This window comes from Heptranchias perlo, chromosome 38, assembly GCF_035084215.1.
Source record: "Heptranchias perlo isolate sHepPer1 chromosome 38, sHepPer1.hap1, whole genome shotgun sequence".
Classification (NCBI taxonomy): Eukaryota; Metazoa; Chordata; class Chondrichthyes; order Hexanchiformes; family Hexanchidae; genus Heptranchias; species Heptranchias perlo.
In genome coordinates, this window is record NC_090362.1 from 10,587,977 (window position 1) to 10,600,200 (window position 12,224).

At 46.6% G+C, this 12,224-nt stretch overlaps 1 protein-coding gene across 5 annotated transcripts in view; it reads left to right on the forward strand.

The window, feature by feature from the left end:
- Nucleotides 1–1,260: 1,260 nt before the first annotated feature.
- The window catches only part of tjp1a (tight junction protein 1a), a 124,999-nt gene continuing 114,035 nt past the window's right edge, over nucleotides 1,261–12,224 (forward strand). For 3 of the 5 annotated variants that reach the window (XM_067973410.1, XM_067973412.1, XM_067973413.1), the window contains exon 1: nucleotides 1,262–1,547. In XM_067973410.1, the coding sequence (XP_067829511.1) occupies nucleotides 1,515–1,547 (33 nt within the window). In that variant the 5' untranslated portion in view covers nucleotides 1,262–1,514. Of the gene's footprint in view, nucleotides 1,548–12,224 lie in introns of all 5 variants that reach the window. The other 2 variants (XM_067973409.1, XM_067973411.1) reach the window with 1 other exon arrangement.

Sequence of the window (12,224 nt, forward strand, 5' to 3'; positions counted from 1 at the left end):
TAGGCAACACGCAGAGCTACGATTTGTATCTGTGTGTGTTGAGAGGTGCTGGTTCTCCCCGGTCACTGGTAGCAGAATGCCTCAGTCCGAACGGTTCAGAGGTGATCGAGGGGGGTGTGGGAGGATGCTGTCAATCAGCTCAGGGTTGCTAGGTGATGGGGGGTGTGGACTGATCCTGGCAATCAGCTCAGGGTTGCTAGGTGATGGGGGGTGTGGACTGATCCTGGCAATCAGCTCAGGGTTGCTCGGTGATAGAAGGGGGTGTGGTTTTATCCTGTCAATCAGCTCAGGGTTGCTAGGTGATGGAGGACGAGATGATCCTGTCAATCAGCTCAGGGTTGCTAGGTGATGGGGGTGTGGGCTGCTCCTGTCAATCAGCTCAGGTTTGCTCTATGATGGGGCGGGGGGGGGGGGGGGGAATGATCCTGTCAATCAGCTCAGGGTTGCTAGGTGATGGGGGTGTGGGATGCTCCTGTCAATCAGCTCAGGGTTGCTAGGTGATGGGGGGGTGGGGTGAATGATCCTGTCAATCAGCTCAAGGTTGCTAGGTGATGGGGGGGGGGAGAATGATCCTGTCAATCAGCTCAGGTTTGCTCGGAGATGGGGGTGTGGAATGATCCTGTCAATCAGCTCAAGGTTGCTAGGTGATGGGGGGGGGGTGAATGATCCTGTCAATCAGCTCAGGGTTGCTAGGTGATGGGGGTGTGGGATGCTCCTGTCAATCAGCTCAGGTTTGCTAGGTGATGGGGGTGTGGAATGATCCTTTCAATCAGCTCAGGGTTGCTAGGTGATGGGGGTGTGGGATGCTCCTGTCAATCAGCTCAGGGTTGCTAGGTGATGGGGGTGTGGGATGCTCCTGTCAATCAGCTCAGGGTTGCTAGGTGATGGGGGTGTGGGATGCTCCTGTCAATCAGCTCAGGGTTGCTAGGTGATGGGGGTGTGGGATGCTCCTTTCAATCAGCTCAGGTTTGCTCGGTGATGGGGGTGTGGGATGATCCTGTCAATCAGCTCAGGTTTGCTCGGTGATGGGGGTGTGGGATGATCCTGTCAATCAGCTCAGGGTTGCTAGGTGATGGGGGTGTGGGATGCTCCTGTCAATCAGCTCAGGGTTGCTAGGTGATGGGGGTGTGGGATGCTCCTGTCAATCAGCTCAGGGTTGCTCGGTGATGGGGGTGTGGAATGATCCTGTCAATCAGCTCAGGGTTGCGAGGTGGTGGTGGGCGGGCGCAGCTCGATCTTGTCAATCATCCCGGTTGCTCGGTGAGCGAGTTGGCGGGTGCGCGCTCCCATTGGTTTGTGATCCCGAAGCCCCGCGGCCTTGTTGTTTTGCGTCTGTGAATCCGGCGGTCGGAGTTGAGGCGAAGAGCTCGAGGGAAGCAGAGCAGAGATTTGATCGGGGCGGCTCCCTCTCTCCCGCCCTGAGATGTTCGCTTCCAGCCTGTGAAGAGCCGCGGAGCGAGGCCGGGGCGCGACCGGTGTTTGTGTTTTTCCTTCAGTCAAACCGGGAAAACAAGATGTCCGCCCGACCGGCCGGAGTAGCGGGCAAGGTACAGACTAGGGGCCAGAGGAGGCTGCGGGGGTCGGGGCCAGGGGAGGCTGCGGGGGCCGGGGCCAGGGGAGGCTGCGGGGGCCGGAGTCGGGGCCGGGGAGGCTGTGGGGACCGGGGCTTCGAGCCGGAATAGCGGGTAAGGTACGGGGTGGGGGAGGCTGTAAGGCTCGGGGGCTCCGACAGACATTGGCCTTTCTTGGTGCCGGACTATGTTTGGAGGCCTCGGCCGGGTTTTTTTCCCGTTGGAGTTGCAGCTCCTTGGCTCCCGGGACGGGCAGGCGATGTACGATAGGGCGCGACACCGCCCAGCAGCTACCTGTCGCTGGGATCTGGCGGAGCCTCCGGTCAAACGGGGCTATTGGTCAAAGAAAACAGCGCCTTCCGCCCGTGGGGGTCGGGCTTACACCGGGCAAGATCGGGGTTGTGTGAATCTCGTACGGAGTGCGTTCAGACTGGCTGCACCTTTCGATGGTTGAGTGGCCCGGGATTGGTGGTGTGAGGGGTGGGGGGGTTGCTGGTTGAGTGGCCCGGGATTGGTGGGGGGGTTGCTGGTTGAGTGGTCCGGGGATTGGTGGGGGAGGGGGGTTTGCTGGTTGAGTGGACCGGGATTGGTGTTGGGGGGGGGGGGGTTGCTGGTTGAGTGGCCCGGGATTGGGGGGGGGGTTGCTGGTTGAGTGGCCCGGGATTGGTGGTTGGGGGGGGGGTTGCTGGTTGAGTGGCCCGGGATTGGTGGTGTGAGGGGTGGGGGGGTTGCTGGTTGAGTGGCCCGGGATTGGTGGTGTGAGGGGTGGGGGGTTGCTGGTTGAGTGGCCCGGGATTGGTGGTGTGAGGGGTGGGGGGGTTGCTGGTTGAGTGGCCCGGGATTGGTGGTGTGAGGGGTGGGGGGGTTGCTGGTTGAGTGGCCCGGGATTGTGGGGGGGGGGTTGCTGGTTGAGTGGCCCGGGATTGGTGGTTGGGGGGGGGGGTTGCTGATTGAGTGGCCCGGGATTGGGGGGGGGGGAAGGGGGGTTTGAGTTGCCCGGGGTTTGGGAGTGGGGAGGGGGGGTTGTGGTTGAGTGGCCCGGGGTTTGGGAGGGGGTGGGTTGAGTGGCCCGGGGTTTGGGAGGGGGTGGGTTGAGTGGCCCGGGGTTTGGGAGGGGGTGGGTTGAGTTCCTTGTGCTGTATCCATCTGTTTACTGTCCTCGGCACTCAGCTAGTGCTGGGTCGAGGCGTCACCAATGTAATAGGTTGCAAACTTTCACTTAGCTTCTGTCAGTTTAGTGTTTAATTACATGGTTTTTCCTTAATTCTCTCAGAAGTCAGCATTATTTAACAGATCCACGGTGTAGATTCGCTTCGTGTTTGTAAGGTCGCATTGGGACTGTGCAACATTGTCCTAAAAATGAGATTAGATCTCGTTTCAATCCGATGATGTAACTTTATGGTATGCACTCGAAACCCAGCTCAGGGAGAAAGGGCGAGATGAATAATTCTGCTGTGTAAGGCTATCTAATGCGCTATGAAAATAGTAATCAGATCCGATACAAGAATTTCCATCAACACACGGCTAGGAATGCGAAAACTTAAGCGAGTTTTCGGAGTTGTCTGCGTTTATTGCTGTACGTGTTCCCCGGCCTTGAATTCCTATCAATCTTGGTTAGTTTGTAAAGAGTTGACGGACTAAGCGACAGGACCGAATTTATTTTGTTGTACTTTCCGTTTATTATGTTGAACCAGTGACCTTTTATGCAAAATATTAAATCATATATTTTAGTAATGTACTAATGGTATTTTGTACTGCAAACGTATCGTCTACATAGGAAAGTGGCCAAACTTTGTTTAATCAAGGAGTTAGTTTAAGGCTTGATTTGAACTCCGGTCTCCAGAGGTGAAAGGTGACCCCTGTGCTGGAATTTCTGTATTTAAATATACCTTGAGGGGGTATGGAAATTCTTTCTGTAAGCAAAGCAGACTGAAGATTTTGAGGAAGCTTAACACATCCACAGCTCTGTCTTTGTCAGTACACAGCTTGCACTTATATAGCATCTTTAAGGTAGTGAAATGTACCTAAAGGCATAGTCAGAGAGAGGCCTTGAAGAGATTTTTGACAATGGGAAGAGGTGTAGATTGAGTTTTAGGAACAAGAGTGCCGAACATGGTGGGGGAGGGGGAGCACAACAGATCAGAGTTGCAAGAGCGGAGGGTGCAAACTGGGACATAGATTTGGGAAAGATTGCAGCAGCAGGGTGAGCAAGGCAATGGAGAGATTTGTAGACAAGGATTTTGAAACACTTGAACTGAAGGAAGGGTGTGGAATTGTGCTAAATCATTGTGCAACAGGATTTGAAACAAATGTAACTGTTATTTGGGGTCATTCAGAATTCTACTTTCTGATTTATTTTGCAGTCAACATCAAGTATAACATTACCATATGTGGAGTAAGGCTCCTTCGATAGGTTCCAATCAAGTCAGGGATACCTCAATTGATGCAGAGTAAAGTTCCCTTGGCTCTGCCCCAGCAGGGATCTTCTGGCTGCACTTGTTCCTGCTCTTAAGTGTTTTAATAGTTGTGAGTAAGTTTTCTGTTTTTGCAGCTTTGGACTGATGCCCAGCAGAAACTAGGTTTAAGAATGCCCAAATTAATTTCAGGTAAGATCCATGTATTGATGAGAGAGAAGAGACTTTCATTCAATAAGTCTGGGCAAGATATGAACTGAAATGTTGCTGATGCAAGGGGTGTACTAAAGCAACTGCATGTCTCAAATTCCTGCTGAGTTTTTAAAAATTAGATTTTGCATCTGGATTATAAATTAAATATATATGAACAGATTTGGAATCAGATCATCAATGGCATCTTTTGTGTGTTCCAGGATACATTGCACAGTGATGAATGCTATTGTGCTGCTTTGAAAGTTGGTCTGTGTAGGGATTCGATTGTAATTTTAGTGGAACTGGACCCAGCCTCAAATAGTATGGTTGTAAAAATGGGGATGAGACTAGCTGTTTCAATGGCTTAATGAGTAAATGTACAGTGTGGTGTGTTACTGAGCTGAGTTTGTGTGTGTCTGCTCAGTCTTGCTTCATAGTGATTTTTTTGTCACTTATCTTTAGGGTAGCTTTTTGCTTTTAAGCAAACAGGTATTGAACAGCCTTTTTTTGCCAACAGATGCAACAATGACTCATTCTCTTCTCCATAATAAACTAGATGACTAACCATTACAGAAGTAAAGTAGTGTTGACATTGCAAAACAATAATGTCGCCCAGTAAGTTGCTGTGCTTTGTTCCCGTGCCCTTGTTGACCTGAAGTGAGCCAGATGCAACAAAGCAGTTTGCTTTTGGGGGACTTGAGTGGCTGCAGAACACATTTCATGATTTTCAGCTTCCTGTCCGGAGGTGACAGTGAAAGTTTCAATTAACACAATATCCTGAACACTCTGGATTTCTGAGAAGTCAGTAATACAGATTGTGGAAATCAGCGTTACAACTGTTGCACTTCAGCACTTGTCCCCTTCCAGCTTCAGAATGCTGTTTGGGTTTGGGGCTCAGTGTATTCAGCAAGTGTAATAGTGACAACATTCTGTGAAACTGCTTGAGCCAGAAATTTCTTTGTGCACACAGTTGTACTGAGCACAGTGACAAAACTGTGAGATTGTTGACATTTTCGGGGTGGTTTCCTGTAATTGTTGAGTATATATTGCCTTTTTAAACAACAGCAGCAACTTGGATTTATATGGTGCCTTTAACTTATAAAAACATCTCAAGGCACTTCACAAACAAAAATGCATGCCAAAACAAAGACGACAGGGTTAGTGGGGTGACCAAGTACTTGGTCAAAGAGAGGGATTTTAAGGAGGGCCTCCTAAAGGGAGGATATGGAGAGGCAGAGGGGTTTAAGGAGGGAATTCCAGAGTGCGTGCCTTAACATACTTCTTTGAATTCTTAAATCTTCAATTTTACTGTTTAGATAAGGTGTTTCCAATCAGCTCTGCAAGATTATATTTTGCAAAAGTCTGTCACAAGATAATGAGAATGTGGGCGTGACCTTTCATCTGCTGCTGCGAGCAGCTTTACGCTATATACCGTACCAATGGACCATCCAGAGAGCAAAGTGGGGTAAATTAAAACAGAACTGAGGTGAAGATCTAAAGCTGCAACTTTTACAGTAGTGCATCTTGAATGATAGAAACTTTTTTTCTTTCATTACAATGAGTTTTGTTAATTTCTGTGGCATTATTGAACTGCCAGCCCTGGCTCAGTAGCAGCTCTATTGCCTCCGAGTCAGTAGGTTGTAGGTTCCAGCCCCACTTCAGAAACTTGAGCAAATAATTTAGGCCAGTGGTGTCCAATACGTTTGCTATCAGCCACATGTGGCTAATTGGAAATCCAGGAGTGACTAATTACGTTTTTTGATTAGTAAATAAAATATGACATTTGGGCATGTGATCTCATTACTCATCACACGGTATATGCATGTGTACTTTAATCTTGGTGTGCATCGTTAGTAAAATGGTAAGATGAAAAATACAGATGTGTAGGAGGGTTTTTTGATAATTGTATGTACTTCACTTCCTTGGTTACTGTTTATTGGTTATCTGCTAAAATGGTGTGTAATACAGGTGAAGTTTTGCACTGAATGGTGGTAGATGTTTAAGTAAATATACAGGTGAGGTACATTTATCTGTACTATATGGATTAAAATTAGTGCATATGGCTAAAACGATAGCACTGTTGCTACACCTGTGGCTAGTCAACGATATCTATTGGACAGCTCTTCTATAAAAACAGCTAGGATCAAGTAATAGGCTGGAATGCAGATCTCCCCCCTCCTCCCCCCTGTTTTTTGCCAATTTTTTCACCTCTCCTGAAGGTGCTGACTTCTTGCTGAGATATTGTTTTGTAGACACTGGCCGCCCTCTAGTACCTAAGTGTTGGCAAGTTATGCAGGGGCATCGTCGCTAAGCTTGATTCCGTTCTCACCTGATGTCCAGCGATGCACTTTTGAGTAAAGGGTCATTGTCTAATAATTGGGATCAGGAAGCCTATAATAGGGAAAATTGTAGAGCACCCACTACCGCTCTGGTTGTAATGAGCGAATTCAACACAGACTGAGAATTGAAATTGGGACTTTGCTGGTTGCAGTGGCTCAGCTGCTAGTTACCGTAACCTGACCTATCGTTTGAGTCATGGAATGTAGACCCTAAATTTTAAAGAATTCGAGAGAGTGCTTAACAGTAGCAGGTGCTCGAAATAGTGCCAGGATTTTAAACAGTTTCTGCCGTGTAACTAGAAAAATGTGCTGAACTCTGGGTGCTAAGACAGTTATTTAATTGTAATCTAAATTTCCATTATTGGAATACTCAAAGGGCAAATTCCTTGTGTAACAAGCTTGGTGGCATTTTGTTCACATTGTATGTTGAATAATGGAACTGTAAAATGCTGACATTGAACCCGGCTCCAATGTGAGGTTGCAAACAGTACCATGAAATGTAAGCTGGAATTGCTGCTTGCTTGGGGCTTTGCTTTTAAAACTCAGCAGTTCTACCGAACAAGTAACACAGGTTTGTAAATTGACGTGGGCATTGCTAATGCGCTGTTATAGGAAGTGTAGCAAATTTCCATTTGTTGTGAATTTGCAAGCTAATTTGTGTCAGTTAGCAACCATAATTAAGCATTTTATTCATTAGAATCAGATTTCAAAATTGAATTTCCTATATCTTAACTCATTCAATTTCTGCTAGAAGATTTAAGTCAGGTTGTGTAATTAACTTCTGCATAAATTCTGCAGGAATGTGCAAGGTGAACCTCGTTTGTTTTTTAAATATTGTCTAGTCTGCATTCAAATTCAGTCTCATTTAGGTTCATAAAAATTAGTTGTGAAATCTGAATTGTCCCAAACCTTGGTGTGGACCCGTGAGTAGCCTATGCATTGACGGCTTTACATCTGGTATGCAAACTGGACGCATAAAATCGGACAACTAGAAGAAATTTGGTAAAGACGTAATGAGACAGTTAGACAGACTGCAGCAGGTGGTGAGCGAACCAACATGAGGGAAAAACCTACTTGACCTCGTCCTCACCAATCTACCATCTGTCCATGACAGTATTCGTAGGAGGGACCACCGCACAGTCCTCGTGGAGATGAAGTCCCGTCTTCGCACTGAGGATACCATCCAACACGTTGTGTGGCACTATCACCATGCTAAATGGGATAGATTCAGAATAGATCTAGCAGCTCAAAACTGGGCATCCATGAGGCACTGTGGGCCATCAGCAGCAGCAGAATTGTATTCCAGCACAATCTCTAACCTCATGGCCTGGCATATTCCTCACTCTACCATTACCAACAAGCCAGGGGATCAACCCTGGTTCAATGAGGAGTGTAGAAAAGCATGCCAGGAGCAGCACCAGGTGGACCTAAAAATGAGGTGCCAACTGGTGAAGCTACAGCTTAGGACTACATGCATGCTAAACAGCAGAAGCAACATGCTACAGACAGAGCTAAACGATTCCACAACCAACGGATCAGATCATAGTTCTGCAGTCCAGCCACACCCAGTCGTGAATGGTGGTGGACAATTAAACAAGTAACGGGAGGAGGAGGCTCTATAAACATCCCCATCCTCAATGATGGCAGAGTCCAGCACGTGAGTGCAAAAGACAAGGCTGAAGCGTTTGCAACCATCTTCAGCCAGAAGTGCTGAGTGAACGATCCATCTTGGCCTCCTCCCAATATCTCCACCATCACAGAAACCAGTCTTCAGCCAATTCGATTCACTCCAGGTGATATTAAGAAATGGCTGAGTGCAGTGGATACAGCAAAGGCTATGGACCCCGAAAACATCCCGGCTGTAGCGCTGAAGACTTGTGCTCCAGAATTAGCTGCGCCTCTAGCCAAGCTGTTCCAGTACAGCTACAACACGAGCATCTACCCGATAATGTGGAAAATTACCCAGGTATGTCTTGGGCAAAAAAGTAGGACAAATCTAATCTGGCCAATTACCACCTCATCAGTTTACTCTCAATCATCAGCAAAATGATGGAAGGTGTTGTTGACAATGCTATCAAGCGGCACTTACTCACCAATAACCTGCTCACCGATGCTCAGTTTGGGTTCCACCAGGACCGCTCTGCTCCAGACCTCATTACAGCCTTGGTCCTAACATGGACAAAAGAGCCTGAATTCCAGAGGTGAGGTTAGAGTGACTGCCCTTGACATCAAGGCAGCATTTGACCGAGTGACACCAAGGAGCCCTAGTAAAATTGAAGTAAATGGGAATCAGGGGGAAAACTGTCCAGTGGCTGGAGTCATACCTAGCACAAAGGATGATGGCAGTGGTTGTTGGAGGCCAATCATCTCAGCCCCAGGACATTGCTGCAGGAGTTCCTCAGAGCAGTGTCCTAGGATCCAACCATCTTCAGCTGCTTCATCAATGACCTTCCCTCCATCATAAGGTCAGAAATGGGGATGTTTGCTGATGATTGCACAGTGTTCAGTTCGATTCGCAACCCCTCAGATAATGAAGCATCCATGCTTGGGCTGATAAGTGGCAAGTAACATTTGCGCTAGACAAGTGCCAGGCAATGACTGTCTCCAACAAGAGAGAGTCTAACCACCTCCCCTTGACATTCAACGGCATTACCATCACTGAATCCCCCACCATCAGCATCCTGGGGGTCACCATTGACCAGAAACTTAACTGGACCTGCCACGTGAATACTGTGGCTACAAGAGCAGGTCAGAGGCTGGGTATTCTGCGGCGAGTGACTCACCTCCTGACTCCCCAAAGCCTTTACACCATCTACAAGGCACAAGTCAGGAGTGTGATGGAATACTCTCCACTTGCCTGGATGAGTGCAGCTCCAACAACACTCAAGAAGCTCGACACCATCCAGGACAAAGCAGCCCGCTTGATTAGCACCCCATTTACCACCGGCGCACGATGGCTACAGTGTGTACCATCCACATGATGCATTGCAGCAACTCACCAAGGCTTCTTCGACAGCACCTCCCAAACCCGCGACCTCTACCACCTAGAAGGACAAGAGCAGCAGGCACATGGAGGGGAATGTGCAGGTGGTGGTGTTCCCAAGTCACACACCATCCCGACTTGGAAATATATCGCCGTTCCTTCATCGTTGCTGGGTCAAAATCCTGGATCTCCCTTCCTAACAGCACTGTGGGAGAACCTTTACCACATGGACTGCAGCGGTTCAAGAAGGCGGCTCACTACCACCTTCTCAAGCGAAATTAGGGATGGGCAATAAATGCTGGCCTCGCCAGTGACGCCCACATCCCATGAACGAATAAAAATGTAAATGTAAAGCCATTTCTGAACCAATATGTAACACACTTTGAAGTGCAGTACTGTGTAATTCTTAGTTGTGTTGCAGATGTTGGATTTTTAAAATTTGAAAATTGAACTTGAGATGCAGTTTAAATTTACGCTGGGTTGTGACACTATCGTATCATCTTAGTCTGAAAAGGATATAATTTAATGTTTTTCTGAGGATTTTATGCCCCAGCATTCCCTCAGTGCTCAGTGTACCTGTTGTTAAGGATCGCACACTTCACATGTGGAGGCAGCTATTTATTGTGAGGTGAAGCTTAACTGTTGTCTGTTCTGTCACTATTCCAGTAGCCCAGCTGTGAACATTGTATCAATGGCAGGCACTATCTGAGCATCAATATCTCTACTGACTATATCACTTCTGTTTTGCTTTAATATGCACCTGCAGAATACTGTTTTCTTAGATATGGAATAAGAGTGATACAGCCAAAATTCTTGAGGAAAGATTAAACCTCTTTTGGTATCATTCATCTCTGGTACTCTATAGTATACACATCACTGAATTAAGTGGACATCAAAGATCTTACGGCATTATTCGAGGAGCAGGGTGTTTTCCCGGTTCACCCATCACCCCTGTGCTTGCTGACCTACATTGGCTCCCGGTCCAGCAACGCCTCGATTTTAAAATTCTCGTCCTTGTATTCAAATCCCTCCATGGCCTTGCCCCTCCCTATCTCTGTAATCTCCTTCAGCCCTACAACGCTTCTGAGAACTCTGCATTCCTCCGATTCTGGCCTCCTGTGCATCCCTGAATTTCATTGCTCCACCATTGTTGGTTGTTCCTTCAGCTGTTTGGGCTCTATGCTCTGGAATTTTCTACCTCTCTCTCCTTTAAGATGCTCCTTAAAACTTACCTCTTTGACCAAGCTTTTAACCACCTATCCTTATATCTCCTTATGTGGCTCGGTGTCAAATTTTGTCTGATAACGCTCTGAGAAGTGCCTTGGGGTGTTTTACCATGTTAAAGGCTCTATATAAATGTAAGTTGTTGCATCCTGCAATACATTCCTTGCTCAACCACCACCAAAAAATTATCTCGGTTATTCATTTGTTTGCTGTTTGGGGCCTTGCTATTTGTAGATTTGCTGTTGTGTTTGGCTATGTAACTAGACTGCACTTAAAAAGTAATTCATTGATTATGAATGCTCTGTAATGTTCTGAGTATGCAATGAGGTGCTAATATCAATGCTTTTTCCTCCTTTCTTTCTTTTCTCCTTTCCATCCATTCCTCCTTATATAGAAGAGTTTTACAATAAGAAGGGTACCTGATCTGGTACTACTGTAGTCCCACTTTAAACTGACCTTTGTTGAATTGGGTTCCAGTCAGGTTCATAGCAATCCCAATTTAGCCACTTAATTCTTTTTCTTTTGTTTTTTTTAAACTACAGTTATGGTATCACTGTGACCTTGAAGAATATTAATTAGCTTGGAAATCTCGTGATCTCCTCCATTCTGAAGATTTGGCTTTGGTGTAATTTTAATCCAGATTTTAAAAATCCCATTTTCTTTGGTTTTCTTTTCAACCTACACACATCAAGATGCCAGCGAAGTCAAGTATGCTTGTGTACCTTTTGGATACATAATTCAATGAGTTATTATATCAAATAATATGCAGTCTGTTTATCTGGTAACAGCTGGGTCACATGGACTAGGAAAGGCTCAGTTCGACTTCAGTAGTCTGTGCTGAGTTGGCTGATTTTTGGATGAGATCAGCTATGGTTCAGCTGATCGTTATCCAATGACTGCAACTGTAAGTGCGTGTGTAGACATTGGGGGCAGAGAGTTTGACTTGGCTGCGATGGTTCCCATATTGAATAGACTGTTGACTCGCCTCACGTTCATGAGGTATCAGGGAGAAACCCCCTGCCACCGCACACCATACCCCAGCAAGAGTCAATGCCTTCAGGAGAGGAAAAATTGGTGTGAGAGAAACAGTAAATAGTTGAAAAGTTTTAAAAAGATTTATAGTTTGGCTTTGGGTGACCTAAAGCAAAGTTATTATCCAAACCTGGGGTTCCAGTTACAGACCAAGTTACAGTATTGGAAATCCTGAATACTCTACTCGTGCTATCTGAAGTTGACGTTAGAAAACTCAGCCTGTTGTAACACATGGGAAAAAGTTCAGAGGTAGGGCCCAAAAAGGAATGTGTATGCCTAAGTTTCAGCTATGTGTTTTACTTTCACCTCTTTTTGTGGGTGAACTCTTATCTCTTTTGGGTGTGGAGAAAATAAGATAATTGGGTCAGTTGTATGTTATTGGCACGACTTGAATACATTTTTAGGTGTGTAGCACACACATTGAGCTCACTTCATTCATTTTCACATGCCCATTATTTGTTCTAACCTA